The sequence below is a fragment of the Gadus macrocephalus genome, chromosome 9, assembly GCF_031168955.1.
Source record: "Gadus macrocephalus chromosome 9, ASM3116895v1".
NCBI classification, from domain to species: Eukaryota; Metazoa; Chordata; class Actinopteri; order Gadiformes; family Gadidae; genus Gadus; species Gadus macrocephalus.
This window is the reverse complement of record NC_082390.1, coordinates 13,019,318-13,042,469: the sequence shown is the minus strand read 5'-3', so window position 1 is coordinate 13,042,469 and position 23,152 is coordinate 13,019,318. Positions and strand designations below refer to the sequence as shown.

At 47.9% G+C, this 23,152-nt stretch overlaps 1 protein-coding gene across 4 annotated transcripts in view; it reads left to right on the top strand.

Moving 5' to 3' along the window:
- mtss1la (MTSS I-BAR domain containing 2a) overlaps positions 1 to 22,704 on the top strand; it is a 28,346-nt gene extending 5,642 nt beyond the window's left edge. The window contains exons 4-15 of one of the 4 annotated variants that reach the window (XM_060060822.1): positions 10,089 to 10,173; positions 10,719 to 10,810; positions 10,943 to 11,017; positions 12,050 to 12,207; positions 12,701 to 12,808; positions 14,545 to 14,642; positions 15,661 to 15,793; positions 19,006 to 19,080; positions 19,296 to 19,451; positions 19,819 to 20,004; positions 20,558 to 20,774; positions 21,102 to 22,704. In XM_060060822.1, coding sequence (XP_059916805.1) covers positions 10,089 to 10,173; positions 10,719 to 10,810; positions 10,943 to 11,017; positions 12,050 to 12,207; positions 12,701 to 12,808; positions 14,545 to 14,642; positions 15,661 to 15,793; positions 19,006 to 19,080; positions 19,296 to 19,451; positions 19,819 to 20,004; positions 20,558 to 20,774; positions 21,102 to 21,928 — 2,210 coding nt within the window. In that variant the 3' untranslated portion in view covers positions 21,929 to 22,704. The remainder of the gene's footprint in view (positions 1 to 10,088; positions 10,174 to 10,718; positions 10,811 to 10,942; positions 11,018 to 12,049; positions 12,208 to 12,700; positions 12,809 to 14,544; positions 14,643 to 15,660; positions 15,794 to 19,005; positions 19,081 to 19,295; positions 19,452 to 19,818; positions 20,005 to 20,557; positions 20,775 to 21,101) is intronic. The other 3 variants (XM_060060823.1, XM_060060824.1, XM_060060825.1) reach the window with 3 other exon arrangements.
- Positions 22,705 to 23,152: the final 448 nt, after the last annotated feature.

Here is a 23,152-nt window from a genome sequence, read left to right as displayed (position 1 = left end):
TGATAAATGCACTGTGAGATGTCCACAACAAACACCCATCAAGTGTAATGCTGTAAGCAGTTGAGCTGGTGGGCCATCAGTCACACCAACCATGGGACTCCTGCTGTCGTTTGAATAATAACACGTGAAGGTGTTTGATGTCATCACATGCAAATACAGCAGTGATGTTAGGGGTTGAATAAGCCAGTGTTTCAGGTCCAATCACATCTGGTCATCGCATGACCAAAACCAAAACAACAGGGTTGCCGGAAATCCATGCGTCCATTGATTCCCGGTGGTACTATAGCTTCCTTGTTCCCAATCTATAGCGAGCAAGGGTATTCACATGTTGTCAGCAGAAGCAAAAGCCCTTCATCATTATTTGAATTATCCCTAATATAGCTGTCTCACACATTTAATTAATCAAGAGTTATTCTTGGAATTGAATTGCCTTCTGCATGTTTCACACACCTAGAGACCAACTGGCAGATGACTTGAGCGTAATTAGTTAAAGGAAACCACAGTATGAACGTTGAATAGAAGGTTTGAATAGATGAATACGCCCCTTCATCCGGACTATCGAATGCCCTATGGTAGCCCCCTGGTTTCCTATGTGACCGAAGCTCGCTAATTAATTTGATATGCGTCAATATTTATTGGAGCTGGCTCCTGTGGAAAACGATAACCCTTTGACCCTCGTCCAGCGGAGCTTTGACCAGGGATACGGTCGGGTTGGTTCTGCCACTCACTCACGGCCCCCGTGCTCTCGGTGGCGGGGGCCACCTACAATGCCAAAACAGCAACCGCGGACGCACAGGAGGAATGGAAAAGGCCTAATAAAAACTGTGAAAAAGACAAAGTAGAAAGTAGGAAAATCTGGCTCAACAACAGATCTCTGGATCTCTGGATTGATATGGAGAGATTTTCTGCGTAGTTGCATGTGAAGGATCTGCGCCACATGTAAATACAATCCCGTTTCAAAGTAGCATAAAGAAGAAGAAACCAAAGTCATCATTCTTTAGTTCTTTCTTTCTTTCCTTAGTTGCTTTCCCTGTTTCTCCATGACCATCTTCATCTATGTGTGCATGGGTGTGTGTGTGTGTGTGTGTGTCTGCGTGCTTGTGTGCATGTGTGCGTGTGTGCCTCTGTATGTCTGAAGTGGTAGGGTACGGGTCATGGGCGGCCTGTCTGCCCTGCAGCGATTGTGTATGTCTCGGTGTCTGCTTGGAAGCCCATATATGACCATATAGGGTCAATTGAACTACAGGGGGGTAGATCTTTGGCGGAGCTCTGTTTGCCATCGTCATTTTTACCCTGGTTTCCCTCTACATGTCGGGGCGAGCTACAGCTGCTGGCCGGCTTGGCCAGCTGGAAGTCCTCATCGCGTCATTCTCTCTTAAGTCTACCTCAGACCAACTCGACTTGACTCAACATGCATGACCCCATGAACTCACGAGTCATCATCGCCCGGCCCCAATTGGATGCAAAAACTTTTTTTGGCTTTGCAAACCTCATCTCATCGTTTTTCCTGTGTCTATCTATTGACATACTTACTTCTCTACAATGACCAGTTTCCATCAATCTCCCAACTGTCTTCTCGATGGACTGAGTCCAATATAATGTGTTGGCTATTTTTGGGCTTTATAAGCTAAACGGCAGTTACTTTCTGTTCTTCTATACTTTCTATTAAAGAACCAAAGTGGTCGGATGACAAGCATTTTGGCATGTGTGTGTGTGTGTGTGTGTGTGTGTGTGTGTGTGTGTGTGGGTGTGTGGGTGGGTGGGTGCGTGTGCAGTCGGCTGTCTTCCTGTCATCGTAGTGTTGATGGATCTAAAGGCACGTCTGTCTCCACAGAATACAACTAGCATCTGGTTCCAAGCAAATAGCTGCTAGCCACCATGGGATGACGTATTTTGGAGAATTTGAAAATGTGTTTAATATTTCAATATTATCATCATTCCAGGGAATTAGCTTGAGGCGGTTAATAGCACTCTGAGGTAGTTCGGTTTCTCATGTTGGCCATTTTTTATTATTATATAATATACATTATTATTAATATTTTAAAGTTTATTCTGCTTCACTGGGAATATCATTTTCCGTCCTTGTTTGCCTCAAGTGTCTCCAGCACTTCATTAACTTTCAGTCCAACATTGAGTATCATTTAACAATCTTCCATTCTTACTTTTTTGTGTCTGGACACTGGAGACGCCAGACAGACCAGAGCCAATCCTTCAGGAGGAGATTTCCTAGCCCCCCATATTTAGCCGGGCGGAGCTATGTTAAATGCCAGCTTTGGTCCGAGCCGGGGGTAGGGGAGGTTGGTAGGGGGGGGGGGGGGGGTCGGGAAGCGAAGGAGGGGGGGAGCGGTGGTTGGTCCACGGTGGGGGTTGTGAACACAGTTGGATTTCCACAGCTCTGCATAGACAGGCCGGGCAAAGGCGTTTGGCTAATCCGCTTAGCCCCACTGTGTGACACACAGAGGCACACAGAATGGCTCGCCTTCACTTCCCTGCTAGTCCCTTCCCCTAGCCTCCCCCCCCCCTTCTCCTCCGCACCACCTCCTCCCCCGTCTGCCTCGAACCTCTGAGCAGCCTCCCTGCTTCACACCTCCCGTCAGACGGGGGAAAGGATCAGGCTGCAGGTGTGTTCGTTTAACAGCGCGTCGTCGCCACATCCACTGAGTCCACTCTCCCCTTCACATCTGTGCGCCAGAGCTAACACGGGCCACAGACTATTGCTTGTTCACACCCGCACACCCGCGCACACACACACACACACAATCAGACGCACGTGCTTATACACACAAGCACGCGCACGCATACGCACCCACGTACGCACACACGCATGCACATACGCACACACGCATGCACGCACGCACACACACACACACACACATGCACAGACATATTACTACAAGCCTATACCCACCCTCTTGTATCACTGTCTGTATGTCTGTCTTCTATGTCTGGTATCTGTCTGTCTGTCTTTTTTTTTTTGCTTTTTTCTTTCCTTGTTTTATTTTCCACTTTCCCCCTTTCCTTGTTTTCTTTTGGTGTGCACCATTTTCCACTCCTGTGTCTCTGGTTTTCCCTCTGGCCCAGACATACATTGTACAGTAGGTACAGTACTGGTGTGTGTTCAGGGACCTCGCTGCTGCTAGTAGATCAGTGTGTCAGCGAAGCCGTAATCCGCCCGCTCGCAGTGCTTCTCTGGGCTGGCAGATGGGCCGGATATCCTACCCGCCATCTGGAGCCGGCCTGGCATGGGCGAAAAAACACTGCCTTGGCCCCGGCGAGAGGCAAGATCAGGGGATTACTGTTCCACTCACCGCACCAGCAGTGCAGCTATTTATACGGACATGCCAAATAATGAAGGTTGGGGGAGGCAGCATCATGTGCCGGCCGTTGACATCTTTACTAGACCACTCCCATTCCCCAGGCCTTCTTCTTTTGCTGACATGAGTCCACGTCGTTTTTTTTCTGTGATTGTGATGTTGGAGTGGGGGGGGGGGGTTGGGGAATTCTATATGCAATTTGTCTATGGTGGTTTTAACCATTTATTTGACCCCCCCCCATCCGAATTGATCACAGAGTGAAACCTAAAGCTGGATTACGGACACTCGCTTGAGGGTTATCCTGTCATGTTGCTGGGAGATGATGTGTGTTTGTTTTGTCTTTAAGCCCCCTTTAGAATAGGACATACAGTGCATTTTGGAGGGGGGTGTGTTTGTGCTGGATGGTGGTTTTACCGTTTGGCTCCAATACGGAGGAAACCTTTGGCACTTGATTTGCCTTCTGGGTCGCTGACAACACCAGAGCTACGAGAGAAGGTAAAACCTGCCTGCCCCATCGAGTCGTTCTTTTCCAATATATACTGTTATGGTTTCAGACCAGTGAAGTGTAGGCAATGGTGAATTGGGGGGGGGAGTGTAAGAGGCGAGAGCTGAGGGGGAACATAGTGATTTGAGTGTCACGTAATAAAGCCTTGGTGGGTAAACAACACAACACAACCAACAAAGGGTTGTGGAGAACCCAATGTCTGGGCCCTCCGCAGAGAGGAAGGAGCTGATGGGGCAGACTGCTAAAGAGGAATGGAAAACGGTCAAAAGAATGAAATTGAAACACAGATGCCATTTCATTCAGACCGTGTTTCATAAATACATGGTGTAATGAAAGTTGGTTGAGTCTTGTTGAGATAGATTTCACTTAAATTGAACTAAAGTTAGACTCATGTGACGGGCGTGAGGCCAGGTCTTTGATACTGAGCGACCTGTCCGGTACAAACTTTCCCTTTCCTTATCTCAGTCGCTCAGTCTTGATGCGTTTGAAGTGACGGCCGTCCTGAAAGAAAGGACACGATGGTCCCTGCCGAGGACGTGAGTCAACGTTTGAAAGTAGAAGTTCATACAAGAACAGGAATGATTAAATGGTGTTCCTCTGCTCAATGTTCAATTCGGTGGCCTTTCATTATTAGACTTCTTTGAAACTCCCCTCTATTTGGGTTTCCGAAAATAAATGTTTTTGCCATTACTTTGAATGTTTCCCTCCCTTTCTTAAGCTAACAACATGTGCATGCTGTGCTTTCCTGTTGTAAAGACGCCTTGCTACCTCTCCTCCTCCCTGCTAATGAAAAGCACATCTGGACAGGGACATTTTATTTTTAGGAGCACTTTGGTCCCCGGATGAGAAGCTCCTTAACAGAACATTTCCCCTTCTACTCCTCCTCCTGTTCCTCCTTCTGCTGTCGCCCCCCATAATGCACTCCAGAACAGGTTTTCCCCACTGCAAAGCACATTGAGATCTGTCTGATAGGAGTTTATTGGGCTGAAATGAAGCTCCCCATGTGTCTTGTTCAGGCAGACAACAATGGTGTGTGTGTGTGTGTGTGTGTGTGTGTGTGTGTGTGTGTGTGTGTGTGTGTGTGTGTGTGTGTGTGTGTGTGTGTGTGTGTGTGTGTGTGTGTGTGTGTGTGTGTGTGTGTGTGTGTGTGTGTGTGTGGCACAAAATACACTGGGGGGTTTCCTGTGTTGTTCATGGCTATTGTTTCTGTGTGCAAGGATGAGAGAAATTCCTTATTAAAGGATGTGACACACTGAATGCTGTTTTGAATCTTTACTCAATGCAACTGCTCACATGTATAAATAGGGACCGGATTCTCTGTTTAGTGCACACAGACACTCTGTGTACAAAAAAGTTGTAGAGCGACTGTAATCAATAGTTCCATGTAGCTATTGATAACAGTTGTAGCGTTGGTTCTCAATTCTCAAGTGTAATTGAACCACTTCCAATAGATTCAGAGCGATGCGGCTGAATCTGTTACTTGTTCTTATTTGTTCCTCTGATGGAACCTCCTCTGGTGCACTTCTCCCCCCCCCCCCCCCCCATACACAAACACACACACCCCAAGGCGTCAGGAGCGTTCTTCCGATCAATACCCATATGCGCTGTGCTGTTTTCATCCTCAGTCAGCTCCTCTTACATGAATGCTGTCAACAGAGACTGTTGCTCCGAAAACAGCTGACCCCAAAAAAATTCTGCTCTACCGCTTTCGTTTTTTCCCTTTTAGATGTAGCCGGTAGACCGCAGTCTGCACCTCCTGGGGTGAACTCCCTGCCCCCGGGAGCTTTCAAGCTTAATGAAGCATTCTGTTTCTTTGTTGGTGGTCTTAGCGCTGAGGGCTATTTTCTGTTCACTAGAGTTGCTGGGATTTCAGAATGGGACTATTGAGTTACTTTGATATGATTGAGGTGTCTTGGAGGCACTGTAACCTCACCTAACCTTAATGAACCAGTGCAGGGATATACATAATATATCTGTGTTGATGTGCGTATAGATGACCATGTATGTGTTCACAGTATAGGGCCATGGGCCTCACGGAATTAGCACACCTGCAGCGGTCAGAGAGCACTTCCCCAGTCCTGGGCCTTGACAGGCATTAGTTTGGCCCTTGACTCTCCTGCAGTGCAGTGTGTGCAGCCTTGTTCATCCCTCGCTCTCCTCTTCCCCCTTCTGGTCCACAACCCCTGGTCAACACCCCCGTTGGTGTTCTTTGTGCCACTGCCAGTTCTCATTCTAAAATCGCTCAAATCCACAGAAATCGGCTGGGGCAGAGGGTGAGAAAAGGTAATCGGCAGAGTGATTAAGTCTCCGTGCCAGCCTGCGGTCGGACCGCCGGCCAAGGAACCCAAACACAGTATTGGTGGCTATCCGACGGATGTGGAATTTCCTTCGCTAAGCAGCGGCTGGATAGGGTTGTTTTCTTTCGATCTTTCATTCTTCTTCTTTTTTTTTCCTGGAACAGTGAGGATTTTCTGTACCTTGTGGTTGCTCAGCCCACGTAAACATGCTTTATTGACAGAAAGCTGTGGAACAAAATGAACACTCCCAGGAATTGCGGCACTTTCCCAGTTCTACTAACTAGAGTCTAACGCACGCCGCTCCAACTCAAGCACTGTTGCTGTTTCACCCCGGGTTATCTGGATGCTAGGCCGAATCAGCTTTGTGTCTCGATGTTTAGAAAGGAGGGCACACTTAAAGAGCACTCCACCATGTTGAAGAGATCAGGGGGGGATTGTGGCCCCATGGCAGTTTAAACCACAGCTCCTGGCTCCTGGTGGTGGACCTCTCCTGTAAAGCAAGCCTAGTAAAACCCTGCCTTCCCTCCCTGGGGAGAAAGAGGCAGAATTTTGACTCCGTCAGGGGACCCTTAATCAAAACCAGAGCCCTGGATGGAAAGCGTTTCCCGAACGTATTAAAGTGTACCACACGAGTCCCCATAAAGTACCACCGTCGTCCTACTGATCTACGCACAGTGCAGATCTGGTGGGTGAATACATGTATATCCCCCTGTGCTTTGCTGGAACAGGCAGCAGCTGTGTTCAGCGCCTTACGCTGCACCCGGGTTGTTGTAACCCATCAATTACTGCGCTGTTGGAATATTGTTTAATGGCTGCTTTTTACTACTCCGCGTCCAAAGCACATATTGGGCTGAGTTGCTTATTGGCTCTGCTGTGAGCCTGGCTGCTGTGTCCCCGCCTTTACCTTCATAACCTGTTACCCCTAGGGGACCTGGTCTGCCAAAGGTATCATCCAGCCCCCCGTGATGTCCAGGGTTTCAGCTGGGTTTACATCAGGTACTGCGAAGCCTCTTTCTCCCACTCAGAGGAGGAGAAACAGGGGAGTTGGAGTTAAACTTCAGCCGTGGTCAGGGGAATCCTACTTTGATGTGTTTAGCACATTTAGGGATTAGGTTGCATTTCAAAAAAGAAGAGCCTTCTTTCTGGATGTGCGTGCCATCATGTATGTGTTGTAAATGGATGCCCCTTGGTCCATGCGTACGCCAGGGCACTGTAGATGTAAATCAGCCGGTCCCTGTGCCACGTGGAGCCCTATTTCTCTGGTGTGTCCATCCGGCCGGGGCCAGGGGCCAGTGTAGCTCCTGGACTTGGAGAGGAAATCTCTGAATCTCCCCAGGATGTTGCTGTCAGCTGATACATCCCCTCCCTGTCCACGACCACACACAGACATGCGGGCACACAAACCCAGACACACATACCGTGCATGCATGCATATATTGACACGCACGCACGCACGCACACGCACACACACAGGGAGACTAGGTGTGTGTGTGGGAGGAGGTGTGTGTGTGGGAGGATGAGGGGGAGATTGGGAGGCTGGAATGAGAGGAAGTGAAATTGGCAGGTGTGGATGGGACCAGAGTGTGGGGGGAGTCAGGATGGGATGGGTGGAGGAGGCGTGGGCCGGGGGGGAGGGCGGGGAGGTCTGCTGGGCTGACAGTGGCATCACGTCTGTTAAATAGATGAAGAAATAACACTGCTACCTCTGTACTCTTCCCCTGCTCCCCTCCTACCTTCCTCCTCCTCCTCCTCCTCCTCCTCCTCCTCCTCCTCTGGTGTCCCCTGAGCTGATGCCCAGCTGTGTTAGTCTCCTCTAAATGCTTGTCAGAGGAGGAAGTTCAAAGCTAAACTGCAGATACATAACCCATGTGCACGTGGCCTGTCTGCAGGCCGTTCTCAACCCCATTTTAACTGTTTATGCACGTGGGCTTCTGTAGAGATATAGTGTATACCGGCTCACTCATTTAGTTCGATTCATGTTCTCCTCTTTTGCTCTATGTTGGTCATACGAAAACAACAACAAATTGGAGTGTGTTCCTTTAAGGGAGTTCTGCGCAACTCAAGGACGTTGGTCCTTGTACTCTTAAGAAGTGTAAGAAGTGTGAATGTAGTCGATCACTCACAGCTGGGTTCACACAGTTCTCTCGCAGAGTCACAGGCACGACAACACAGTCGTAAAATGGGCCAGCCCTTCATGTTTCAGATCCACGTCAGTACGATCACATCCTGGTTTTACCCCTGTGTGTGATACATCTGTATGACCTTTCACCTTCACACACACACACACGCATGCACGCACACACGTGCACACAAACACACACACACACATACACACACACACACACACACACACACACACACACACACACACACACACACACACACACACACACACACACACACACACACACACACACACACACACACACACACACACACACACACACACACACACACACCACACACAGGCCTAAAAGCTTGAAGGCAGCTATAGGGAAATGTAGTGAAGTCAATTTTTCTTTGCCTTTACTTTGTGATGATGAATCAGCGGCACTTGTATAACAGTAACCTAGTCTTTTCAACCTTGTTTAAACCCGATGAAAGAAGGAGAACAGAGCATGAATCCCATTGCAGAACGACCTGGAACGCTCCTAAAGCAGTGTCTGATTTCCAACCATATAAAATACTCTGCATTCTTCACCTCACTTTGACTTGCTCTCCGTCATTCCCTATTTGCTACCTTTGTGAATCTCTCTCTCTCTCTCTCTCTCTCTCTCTCTCTCTCTCTCTCTCTCTCTCTCTCTCTCTCTCTCTCTCTCTCTCTCTCTCTCTCTCTCTCTCTCTCTCTCTCTCTCTCTCTCTCTCTCTCTCTCTCTCTCTCTCTCTCCCTACGTCAGCCCTGTGGTGAAGTGGGAGGCAGGGCAGGTTGAAGCCGGTGTCTTTGTCTGTCCCTCCCGTATGAATGGTGTTTGGGAAACAGAGAGAGAACAGGAAAGGCAGAGCAGGCCCGGGGAAGAATGGAGGGATATCCCCTTACAGGGCTCCCTCCTCTCCCCTCCGGGACGCACGGGGTGAGAACAGCGGAAAGGGTGTGTGTGGGGGGGGGGGGGTTAAGTTACACCACCTGTCCAACACACTCACCTAACCCACAAACACATTTACAAACAGATACTGATGTACATAACAGCAGAGGCTGATCCGCACTCTGCACGCCACGGTTGTATACAAACCCACCCCCAACAGGGAAGGGTTATGCGTGTCACAATGTTGCCATGAAAGGTCCTGTCAACTCACCTATTTGTGTGTCTTTTGTCACGGTGGACTATCTGTCACGCACACACACACGTTTGCGTTGAAGAAGATTAGCTCTGTGTGTCCCATATTACTACCCAGGATCAGTGCTGCCAGACATTATACCGCCCGGCGTGAACCATCAGTAAGACTGAGCTTTAAAAGCTTAAGACCCCATTTAATTACACTTCAGCAGAGAGCAGGGAAGAGTACAGTAGCGAACCGCCGCAAGCTGTTTCACGGAGGAGCCCAAACCGCTCCTCACTCAGTCTGGTGGTGTGAAGTTTCGGGCGCCCTCGTCAAGGTGGTACGCTCAGGGAATGTGGAGGTTTAAAGATGAAGCCTCAAAGGCATTGTGTCAAATTGCTTTCGGAGACTACTTGGGTCAAATGACAAACACACGTGACATTCATGATCTGGGGTTTACAATCTGCACTCACCCATCTGCTGGTAGGAGAGGGAACTCTCTTTGCTCTCTTCCTTTGAGGCATGGAGGCATTGTGTGTCTGTTTTTGAAGTGCATGATGAATTGGGGCCCTTTTTTTTTTTTTACCAAAACAAGTTGATGAACTGATCTTTGTATTTCTTACCCGAGAGACACTCTTTTATTCTGGTTAGAATACCAGTGCTGTATGTTCCCCCCCGATGTGCAATCTTTGTTCTGTGATTTCCTTTCTCCAGGTGCCACCAGGGACATTGGCTCAGCTCTGACTAGGATGTGCATGAGACATCGCAGCATCGAGACCAAACTACGGCACTTGACAAAGTAAGCAGAGTCTTTTGTTGTGTTTGTGGCGCCCGCTCTGGTCTCTGTCACTTTTCTCCCAGAATGCTCTCCTTGTTTGGAGGAGCGTTACATTAGGGCTGTTGAGCCCTATCGCAACAACTCATGATTACAGAGTATTAAACAAGGTTCATGTACATGGTTATATTATGGGATGTAGGGTGTAAGGGGTGTCATCCTGATTAATGATGCTCCATTCACGGACATTTATCGGGATTGGAAGTTGCTTTGCACCATGTCAGATAAGACACAGACAAAGACGTTTTGCCCAATGAGATACAGATACATAGAGAGAGGGAAAGGGTGGACCCTGATTTTCTACATTTGATCTCTTGTGTGTTATTGTTACAATGGAGTATCCAATAAATAGTTAAACCAACATTTAACATTTCAACATTATTTCAGCAAACTGCACACAAACTTCACACACAAAGAACAGCATCGGTATGGTTTGATGGCAAGTAATATTGCCTCTCACATTGCCGTGTCTCTCCTGTTGTCTCTCTCTTTGGTTCCTTTTCCTCCAGTGCTCTTATGGAAGGCATGGTCACACCGCTTCAGGACCGGATGGAGGAATGGAAGAAGACAGCCAACCAGCTGGACAAAGACCACGCCAAAGGCACGTTTTCATTCATTCATCAACCATTGAATAGATAAGAGACACATGATGTCACAGATGTCTGGGTGATGCATTTAACACAAATAAACGCAATTGAATGATGATTGTGATTTAATATATTGTTTTCTACAGAATACAAGCGTTCTCGCCAGGAGATAAAAAGGAAATCCTCAGACACCATGAAACTCCAGAAAAAGGCTAGGAAAGGTGAGGACGAATACTACTGTGTCCCGTTGGTTAATATCACTGTGGTTAAAGTCAGAGAGCTATGGAACTATGTATTGACTTCGCCAAGATTCGCTTACCTGGCCTAAAACAAAAGCTCATTGAGAAATGGCGCCACCTAGTGGTAAGCAAGTACATATCCATCCCAAAAGATCCAAGTTACTCTGTCACTTTATCAATCTCGCATGCTTTATCATCAGGTTGCAACATATCAGTACAGGGTAGATATCATTGAGTGGATCAATTGTTTGAGACTGCCCCAACTACTATACTAAAAGAGGTTATACTAAGGTTGCGAGGCTGGCTACATTCTTACATGCTACATGGTTTTTATTTGGTATATCTAACTTTGCTTCTCCATCCATCTCTTATATCCCCCCCTCCCCCCCTGACTCTACCTGCAACCCTTCTTGTAATTCTTTCTGGCTGGCTGTAGAGCTCCTGGGTATGTGTGCTGTGCTTCAGCTTGTTATTATAATCAAAAGATCTGCATGAAAAAAGATATGCAAAAGACACCCGTGTCATGGCCACTGTCCATGTGTGCCTGTTTACACCCGCCTCTCTCATTTCATTACAGAACACATTTGTTCTCATTTGTTCCTGTTCCTCATTCATCATCTCCATGGTGTTGCCTTCCTTTGTATGCTTACATGTTCCATGATATATTTATATATATATTATTATAATTGAAATAGCGTTTACTTCCTCTATTTCAGGAACTCCACCATCCCTGCTGATTAGTTAGCAACACTGTTTTTAATGCCACGCTTGTCTTTTCCTGTCTCGTCAAGCCATTCACTGTAGTGTGTATTCAGGACAAACTGGGTCACTTTAGTTTTTGTTTTTTTCCATCCGTATTCTTACATGCCCAGTATCCCTGTATAACACGCCTGGCGTCATTCCATCCTCACCACCAGCTGCTGTTCCCTCCATTGCTCCATTTCTATTCTTCTAACCCGCGCTACATTCCTTCACTCTTTTAACATCTGTCTGTTGACCTTTGACCCCATCCAGGGAGAGGTAACTTGCGGCCCCAGCTGGACAGCGCCATGCAGGACGTGAGTGACCTGTACCTGCTGATGGAGGAGACGGAGAGGCAGGCGGTGCGGCGGGCCCTGCTGGAAGAGAGGGGGCGCTATTGCTCCTTCATCAGCCTGCTGCAGCCAGTGGTGGTAGGGAGACTTCACACTCAGCACTTCCACTTCTCCATGTTCCCCTCATTATCACTTTGAATGGAAAGCCTAACAGCCCAAGCTGGAGCAAGTCCACCATTGAATTACTATTTTGGTGCTTCTGTTGCACTTCTGGTGAGACACCTTTTCCATACTGCAATCAGATTCTGGGGGGGGAGGGTAGCCAGAACATTAAGTTGACGTTATCTGGTAACCTAAAACTGCCAGTAACGATTAATGCATGTAATAGCATGTGTTTCCCATAGCAATTTGAGTCCATATTTACATCTGATGCTGCAATTTTACATTGTCAATTTAAGTAAAGAAGGGGATCAAATGCAATCCATATCTTACTATATACTACTATACTCTATAGTAGTACATATACTACTTTTTAACCCAGTACATCACTATACAATGCTTTATAAGAGCGCTTTCACTCTTTCCTTTTGTCAATTTGTCATATGAAATCCATTTTATTTTGTCCCCGTAGAATGGAGAAATTGCCATGTTAGGGGAGATTACCCACCTGCAGGCCATTGTTGATGACCTCACTGGGCTGACCGAAGACCCCCACAAACTGCCACCAGCGAGTGAGCAGGTAACCCATAATGCTGTATGATTGCCATGCACTCATCCACGACAGAAACGGTTCCATCGGATGCATGCGCCAGTTAAGGATTGAGTGCAGTGGTTACCATATTTGACTCCCATCTGAGAGGTTTTGGGTTCAAATCCTGGTGTTCACAGTCTACCTATACAATAATAGCTCCAGGCAGCCATCAGCATCTCCCCTACCTGCTCATTTCCCAGCATGCACCCCATATACAGCATTCAACGCCGTCCCCTCACAACCCCTGCTACACAAACTGTTTTATCTGAACTGCAATACCCTCGATTTGTGCAACAGCCCAACAACAACGTCAGAATTTAGGTTTTGTGTTCATCACACAACTCAAATGCGGCAAACCAGTAGCTCTCTGCTCTTTCGCCTGCCACGCCTTTAATACACTGTTTATCTTGATGCATGGTTTTGCGGTTGCTGCACCAACTGAACATACTGACTACTGGATGTGCCCACTTCTGGTGCAGCGGTTAAACCCATCGACAGGCCGTTAGAGGCTTATTAATAATGGATATTTTTCTATTTTTTTGTCGTCGCAGCTAGAGAGCGCAAGAAACCTTTTAGGACAATATAGAGACGTGTAATTATAATAATATAATTTAGGCAAATATATTATGGTAACACATTCATTCTAAAGGCCATTGAGAAACTATTGCAGTTTGAGTCATTTTACTATCTTTTAAATCTCCTTTGAGCGGCTTAATCCTGGGGGGGTGGGGGTTTGCCCCCCTTACCCACCCCCCATATTTCACACCCTGTCTGTAGAGATTCGTCAGCAGATGTCACAAGACTCGATTAGGGTTTAAGGAGATGATTCACAGTCCAAAACTTTGCAACTCTGCACCAACTTCAACAATTTGTCAAAGATGTTTTCCCATACTGTTTTTAATGAATTTCGATCCAGCCAGGGACTTAGCACTTATAGATGACACATGAGGGATAGTTTGCATTTTTCATTTTATTGCTTTTTAATTGAGTGGTTATTATCGTAACTCAGGAATGCACTGCGGCACAATGCTATGAAGCGGGATGAGACGCTAAAAAAAAACCTGCACGCCTTCCAAGCATAATAGAGCCCGGCAAATTCCACTTCAACAGATACAAAACGAGTGCATTTGTGATTATTGTTGGCATCCTTTTGGCATCTTAATTCATTTTTGTTTGTCTGAAAACTTGTATATTCTAATACATATTTTTCAAAGGAGGAATCCACTTTGAATTCCTTACCAGGGTGTTGACCTCAGTGTACACATAAACAGAAGTAGAAAGCCTCCGAATTTTAAACGTGTTTTCAGCCAAATCCCCCATTCGAATTTCAGACGGCACGGAAACAATTTCACCAACAAGATGGCTTGAAACCATTGCTTCACATAAAGAAAATCAATGTGACTGAAAAAACTTTAATACCTCGTCACGCTGCTGTCCTGCACACGCACACAAAGAGAAAATCCATATTTGTGTGTCGTCTAATTATGTCACGTTCATTACAGCTCAGTGAAGCCAATACTTCATTACAACATAACTCATTTGTTAATTTAATTATCTTGTCCGACAACCAGAGATCCAACTTCCCCATATGCATTGGATTCTGCATTGGATTCACGCCAACATTTTATTCCCCCATTGTCCCTACAGTAGTTTGCCAAGAAGAACTAGGCTGTGTGTGTGTGTGTGTGTGTTTGTATGAGTAAACTGTGTGCTCCCACCTCCAGGTGATCAGAGACCTGAAGGGCTCGGACTTCAGCTGGTCCTACCAGACCCCGCCCTCCTCCCCCAGCAGTGCGGGCTCCAGGAAGAGCAGCATGTGCAGGTAGAGAGAGAGAGAGAGAGAGAGAGAGAGAGAGAGAGAGAGAGAGAGAGAGAGAGAGAGAGAGAGAGAGAGAGAGAGAGAGAGAGAGAGAGAGAGAGAGAGAGAGAGAGAGAGAGAGAGAGAGAGAGAGAGAGAGAGAGAGAGAGAGAGAGAGAGAGAGAGAGAGAGAGAGAGAGAGAGAGAGAGAGAGAGAGAGAGAGAGAGAGAGAGAGAGAGAGAGAGAGAGAGAGAGAGAGAGAGAGAGATGTTTGACTTGAGATTGAAGAACAAGGTTAATGTCCCTACAGGTTTATGCAAGATAAATGATCTGTTTCTCTACACAGTGTTCACAAATTTTCTTTCTAGATAAGGACCTTGGGAGTGACAATTGGACCAATATATCCAGCAGTTCAACGTTCATAAACATGTTAATCCATTTGGCCTTTTTTAACAAATCAAAATGTGAACTGGCTGCAGAGCGATTGAAGGAGGCTTTGAATGAGGAAAAAACTGTTCTGTGAATATATTTGGGGGTGAGAGTCTGCAAGTTCTACACATCAACAGGATTACAGGTGCTATGTCTTGAAAGGAGAGCTCGGATAGAGAGAGAGAGCAGATTGCCGAGGACAGGGAGCGAAAAGTAATTAGTGAAAAATAATTAATAAGAGAGTGAGATGGAAGGAGAAGTGATGGCTGGCTGCTTGGGACGAGCAGCGCTGTATGAGCCTTCAGATACTCCCAGACAACCATGACAATGAGCATATTTATTGAGAAAGTCACATTTTTCTATTTCATTATTGTAATTTGGATATCGCCCTGGTGCAATGGGGAAAAGTACACCCTAATCATTGTTCTTTCTGCTTTCTACTCGTTTTAATTGATATTCATTATGCTGCTCTCCTCACTATTTTCTCCCTCCACTAATGTTACTGATGCTAAAGCATGCCATTTTTCCACCGTTGGATCGGTGTGTGGATGGATGTCGATGTTGGTATTGTTTCCACCCTGTGACGTTCTCCCCTCCGCCCTCTTGTCCCAGCCTCCTCCAGATGCCTTCGGCGGGCACGCATCGCCTCAGCAGCGTGTCCTCCCATGACTCAGGCTTCATCTCCCAGGATGCCAACACCCACTCCAAGCCCCCCTCGCCCATGCCCTCTGACATCACCAGCCAGGTGAGCACCCCCCCCCCCCCCCAAAGCCCATCCACATCTGCATCCTGCCTCTTTCAACGTGGCGTCCCCCCGCGGTTGAATCAAAACCCTGCCGGGTTGCCCACTCAGTCTTCCGGGGTGGATGTGATGTCTGTGAAATAATGCATGACTGTTTTTCCGCAACAGCGCGCGTACATGCAGAGCGGCGAGCTGCCGCCGTCAGTTAATGGTGTCTCCCTGGATTGTTGAACTCACGACACGTTCATTATTTCACATTCCTCTCTGTAGAGCCCTGAGCCAGGAGCCCTCATTCGGGAGTATTTGTACTGTAGCCGCACTGTATTCAAGCCAACCATTTCACATCATTTTACCACCTATGGTATTGAATATTCAGTGTCACCGTGAAATTATTCTGGTTTTACTTTCCTATAGATCTGAAGGGTACAACCTGTCTCACACATGCGCACACACACACACACACACACACACACACACACACACACACACACACACACACACACACACACACACACACACACACACACACACACACACACACACACACACACACACACACACAACCAGTCCTCTGAGGTCTATTTATGTATTCTTATGGACTACTTATGGTTCTCTATCTAGATTATGACATAAAGATCTGGAAAAAGGGATGTTTTTTTAGGGTTGTCAAGAAGTATCCGCAACACTTTAGTATGTTGCTCTCTGATATAAATATGCAGATAAGAATTAGACCATGCCTTTTAGTAGGCCTAATTAACCAACGTTAAACAGATGTAGTTCTTGAAACATCAAATCATTATTTCAACAATTGAATTTAATCTGGTTCACGGTAACTGTAGTCAGGGTCAAGTATGTGCGCTGGGGTTTGGCAATCAGTTCTTTTTTGGACCTCATTAAAATACCTGTTTTAATTAGTCATACAGAAATAACTACGGATGTAAGAACTAGCTTGTGTGCGCAGCGGCACTAAGCTGTTCTAGTCACTGGAGACGCATGGGGGAAACGTCAATCAATTCAGTTTCATAGTACAATTATTAGATTATTAATTAATTTCTTAACTTTTTCAACGTAGTTTTAGCCAACGACCGGCCCAATCGAGAGGCTTTCCAACCAAGTAAGCGGATGGAGAAATTGAATTGAGAAGAGATAAAAAAAGAACCACCATTATTTTTTACCACGTCTCTTGATAGATGAAGAATTTGTTTGGATGATTATTTAGATTTAAACATCCCAAAATAGACCACTCCTAAGAATTGTCTTTTTTTTCTTTTACCAGTTTAGTCTTATCCCAAAATGTTGGCTGAACCGCCAGGGACATATGTCCTCAGGAAAATCCCTGCTTTGTTTCCCTGCAACACATCCCCCCTCATCCCCAGCTCTCTCTCACATCCTCCCCCTGTTCTCTCTCGTTCCATCTCTCTTGCTCTCTCTCTCTCTCCCGCTCCTTCTCTCTCTCTTGCTCCCGCTCTCGCTCTCGCTCTCTCTCTCTCTCGCTCCCTCTCCCTCTCTCTCGCTCCCTCTCTCTCGCTCTCTCTCTCTCGCTCTCTCTCTCTCTCGCTCCCTCTCCCTCTCTCTCGCTCCCTCTCTCTCGCTCCCTCTCTCTCGCTCCCTCTCTCTCTCTCTCGCTCCCTCTCTCCCTCTTGCATTCCCTCTCCCTTTCCGTCTCTCACACTCCCTCTCCCTTTCTGTCTCTCACCCTCCCTCTCCCTTTCTGTCTCTCACTCTCCCTCTCCCTTTCTGTCTCTCACTCTCCCTCTCCCTTTCTGTCTCTCACTCTCCCTCTCCCTTTCTGTCTCTCACCCTCCCTCTCCCTTTCTGTCTCTCACCCTCCCTCTCCCTTTCTGTCTCTCACCCTCCCTCTCCTTTCTGTCTCTCACTCTCCCTCTCCCTTTCTGTCTCTCACCCTCCCTCTCCCTTTCTGTCTCGCTCTCCCTCTCCCTTTCTGTCTCTCACCCTCCCTCTCCCTTTCTGTCTCTCGCTCTCCCTATCCCTATCTCTTTCCCACCGTGTGCACCCATCCGTGCAAGGGCTAAAACGGGCAAAAGTGCGACTGCCAAAGTGCGACTACCATGTGACTAGTGCTCTGATGCTTCACTCGAGCGAGGGCCAACCCACGAGGACACCCCCAAACGCAGCTCGAAATGAGAAATGAGCCTTACAGACTTGGTAATTCCCAGGATGCCTCTTGCATCCGGAACATGTATCTACAGTATGTATTTATGAAGTCGCACGGGCCTGTCAGTTATGATCAGAACTTTAAGTAATGCGATTCAGCCTGTTAGGTTTGAAGTTTAGTAGATATTATGCCCCAGACGGGAAAGGCTGTCCTGTTTTGTTTTTTTCGCGGGGTTACGCAAGGAAAACCCTTCCCTTTAGTAGGAGATAAGGTAGGATATAAGAATATTGGCTGCAATGTCATCAACCTTTCATCATATCATCTCATTAAGGAACCAATCTAACAATTCAAGCAGTTGAGAGTTCCACTCTGCACATATATGGCGATGTGGGGCCGACACTATGACTCACACACTTATTATATTTAGTTTTATAATAAGGCCTATCGCAACAAAGATATGAACAGTTTCGATAATATAGTAGTCCAAAAAAACGAATCCTAAAAATCACACATTTGAGAACCACGAGCAATGAGTTAGTTTTATAGGCTATAAAGTAACATTTGACAGTCAATTTGACAACTTTTTTTGAGAGCATTTTCATTTGATGAAAGAACGAATAATAACGATTGAATCAAGCCATTGTTTTGTTTCAGAAAGAGAAACGCAAACAATTATAACAATTAAATTATGGTGATTATGCATAAATTAGCTTAAATTATAGATTTGAGACACATTAATTCGAGAGACCTTGTATATGTTTTGTATGGACCTTCTTAATAAATTGTAGGCTATAAAATGTATACATATCTATATACAGACAAATCGCTGCTATCATGACTGACCTCCTTCGCTCCAAGCAAAGCGGTGGTATCTGAGTAAGCTGGTATCGGGCGGCGATTCTGCGGACCACAGGCTGCGCCGTCGTCTTCTTGGCCTTTTCCTCCTGCGTCTTCTCTATCTCTTGGGATGGGGGCCGGCTTCTTTTTATACTGCACTGATGGGAGCTCACATCTCTCTTGCTCCCTAAGTCTTTTTCCTACGCCTGAGGTGATCCCCTTTCCGACCCTTGTTGCCTTCCGTCTTCTCCTTGCTCTGCAGAAATCCACCAGCTCAGCCTCCTCCGAGGCTTCAGAGACCTGCCAGTCAGTCAGCGAGTGCAACTCCCCCACGGTGGTTAGTATCAGATCCTCCCCATCCTCTCAGCCCACTCACACACTCACACACACACACACACAATACAACACAGAGTGTATCAGCTCTCATTAATACCTACGGCTTGAAGTGGCCCCTGTGGGTGCTTCTGAGCCAACCTTTACTTATGGACTTGAGGAGAGTTTTAATCAACCGTTGAGCACCCTTGACTCCGACTTGTCTGTCCCGTTCCGCAGTTTGGCTCATGCTCATCCTTCGGCACCTTCCGCCCTGCTTTCTCTTACACTGGCCCCATGAGGCCTCTCTCTGTCATACTTCCTGCGTCCCCCACATTTAACCACTCCCCTGGATCCAACACCCCCTCACCCACATCAAAGGTTCCTAGCTGGAAGGTTTGTTTTCATTTGCAATTTAACTTTTCTTTTTTATCATTATTAAAGCTTCCTTTTGCTCTTTGCTGCTTGTTTTTGTTTTTATTAATTCCTCACATGCACATCTAGCATTGTGTAGTTTAACCTCACCGCCATCAGTTGCATCCGCCCATTGAAGCTTTCAGCTTTCAGATCTGCGCATCTGACAAACTTCCTGCATAAACCCCCACCCCGCACATCTCATCAGCACATGAGCCATTTTGGACGGGCTTCCATTGTGTCCCCCAATGGAAGCCCGTTGAACTGCTGGTGTGTGGACCAAGTCCCTCCCTCCCTCCTGCGTCTCCCTGATAGGACCCAAGGCCTCATACGTGTTTGTGTGTCACAGGACTGGGCCAAGTCAAGTTCATATGAGCCATCTCTGGCTGCCACTCTGCAACGCCGGAGGGAATCTCTGGATAGGATGCGGGAACCTGAATCCCCCTCCAGTCCACAGGGGTACTCTGGCTATTCTGGGCTGCATCCAGATGAGCCACAGCGCTCCAGGACTGGTGCAGGAGCCGTTGCAGTCAAGGTAGGGAAAGAGTACAAATGCATCAGTCATATAATGTTAAACTATGCGTCCGTATGCCTTCATCAGGGATTTATTTGGGTCATGCTAATCAGGATTTGTTTGGGTTATGCTAATAATCTGCTGTTGGGTGTGTTTGTGTTTGTGCGTCTGTGTGTGTGTATGTGTGTCTGTGGTGTGTGTGTGTGTGTGTGTGTGTGTGTCTATGTCTGGATGTGTGTGTGTGTGTTTATGTGTGTGTGTGTGTGTGTGTGTGTCTATGTCTGGGTGTTTATGTGTCTGTGTCTTGTATATATGTGTGTGTGTGTGTGTGTGTGGTTGTGTGTGTGGTTGTGTGTCTGTGTGTGGTTGTGTGTCTGTGTTCGGTGTGTGTGTGTGTGTGTGTGTGTGTGTCTATGTCTGGGTGTTTATGTGTCTGTGTCTTGTATATGTGTGTGTGTGTATGTCTGGTGTCTGTGTGTGTGTGTGTGTGTGTGTGTGTGTGTGTGTGTGTGTGTGTGTGTGGTTGTGTGTGTGTGTGTGTGTGGTTGTGTGTGTGTGTGTGTGTTTCTAACAGCACGGGGGGGAGCCCATGTCCCCAGCAGCCAGCAGCCTGGCCATGGTGCTGACCCGGGGCCTGAGCACGGAGCAGCAGAAGTGCAGCCGGGACTCCCTGCACTACTCCAGCGGCTACAGCACCCAGACCAACACCCCGTCCTGCTCCGAGGACACCATCCCCTCCCAAGGTACCCCCCACACCCCGTCCTGCTCCGAGGACACCATCCCCTCCCAAGGTACCCCCCACACCCCGTCCCCTCGATGTGCACACAGCGAACATTGGATTTCGGTTCTCAATGTTCCTCCTGCTCTCGTTGCTATTCCCGTTCTCTTTCTTCTCTCTCATTCTCTGTGTGTTAAATATATCCTGGATACCCTCTCCATAAACCTCCCGATATCATTATTATATATTTTTTAGGTTGCATATGAGCTGAATTAGAGCAGCACTAGAGCGGTACAGTCAACACCACCGGTGTAGTCGGTGTACCAAACAGTTTTTCCCAGACGGGGTGTAAGCTAGGACGGTCGGCGCTGAGTCTGACCCTGCCCGTGTCCTTCCCCAGGCTCCGACTACGAGTGCTACTCCCTGAACGGCGACGCGGACGGCGCCGGCCAGGCGGACTTCGACAAGTCCTCCACCATCCCGCGCCACAGCAACATCGCCCAGAACTACCGCCGCATGATCCAGACCAAGAGGCCCGCCAGCACCGCCGGCCTGCCCGCCGGCAAGAGCCCCCCGGGGGCCGCGGGCAGGCCGGCGGGGTCCGCGTCCGCGTGCGGGGCCACCGTCACCTCCGGCACCGCCACCATCCGCCGCACCCCTTCCTCCAAGAGCCGGCCCTTGCCCACGTCCGGCCCCATCCCCATACGCCCGCCCATCGTGCCCGTCAAGACCCCCAGGGTGCCGGACTCGCCGGGCTACGGCGCGGCTGCGGCCCACCGGCCCCTGGCAGGGGGGGACCTCCCGTATGGTGACGACCCCCTGGCTGGGGGGTCGCCAAGGCGCACGGGCCTGCCCAACACTTGGGGCCACTCCGCAGCGGCGGGGGTCCGGGCCCCTCCCCAGCGCCTGGCCCAGGGCCCGGAGGCCCCCGAGGACCCCATGCTGGCCGCCAACCGCCACAGCCTGGTGGAGAAGATTGGGGAGCTGGCGGCCAGCGCCCGCGCCCTGGGAGAGGGCCACTTCCCCTTCCCCAGCTCCCTCCTCCCCGCGGGGGGCCTGGCGGGACCCGCCTGGCCGCCCAGCCAACAGGACCCCACCGAGCCGCCCCAGGGGTTCTTCCCCTCGGCGGCCATGGAGGAGGTGGACGTGCTGGTGTCCATCCGGCGCGGCGTGAGGCTCCGCAAGGTGGCCACCGACGACCGCTCGGCCCCCCGGCTCCTGGGCTAGGCCGCCGCTGCCCTGTGTGTGTGTGTGTGTGTGTGTGTGTGTGTGTGTGTGTGTGTGTGTGTGTGTGTGTGTGTGTGTGTGTGTGTGTGTGTGTGTGTGTGTGTGTGTGTGTGTGTGTGTGTGTGTGTGTGTGTGTCCTTACAGGCGCGGAGTAGCGAAAGATGTCGGGTGCCATGTAACTCATGTACATGGATTGGAGATTCATTTCGCTGAGAAGACTTTTATGTGTGGTGGATAAAGGACAGTGAATAGAAGGAGAGAAAGAAAGAGGAAAATTTGAATAAGGAAGATGAATGACCGTGGACTAATGCTGAGTCACGTCACGTCGGGTCATGTTGTGTATGTATTGCGTACGTACGAAGTAACCCATATTTTTTGGTTGTATTTTCCTTTTGATTCTGTCAGTGGGCTTCGTTGCTCTGCTTCTCTGTTCCCCGTGTTTCTTTGTTTGTTTCAGCGCTTGTTGTTGCTCGAGCCAGTGGTGACAGATCATTACTGCTGGGTTTGAAAGCTCTATTGTCTTTATTATTCTTATTCTTATAATTGTGCATTTTTTTTCACCTGTCACTGAAGCGCAATGGGCCAATGTGCTCTGTGAGCCTGTATGTTGTGTTCCATCATTTCCGTACTTGTACCGTATTAATATTTTATTTCATATGCTGAACATCAACTATGTAGCCGAAGTCATGTAAAATAGGAGCAATTTGGCAGTGTTTTTATTGCTGTACTGTACTGTCAATATATTCTACAATTAAACAGCATTTTTATTGTAAAAATGGCTTACTGAGAAGTTTCTTCCCTGCTTTAATCAAAGGCCTAATTTAGATCATCACATCGCAATAAAAGCGATCAATTTATCTGTTATTAATCCATTTACAAAGATTGTATTCCGATTTTAGTGTTCTCTAACGTTAGCTGTTAACTTATCACATGCTGTACAACTGTCAAACTGCAGCGAGCTTAAGTGACAGAGGGGGGCGCTCGATGCATTCACCGCAGTGAACGTGTCAAAGTTGAAGCTGGCAAAGAAAATGGTACAAAACAGAGTTCGCCATAGACATTTGGCATAGACGGCTGCTATGACTGCTAATGACAAAGCTAGGCACTGGATAATTAAATGTAGGCCCACTAAGCAGCATGTGCATGTCTCCCTGTGTCGGAGCAACACAATTGAATCGCCACAGTTCAGTGGCGCAAGAAAATAAGCAGCCTGCTTTTCTTTGC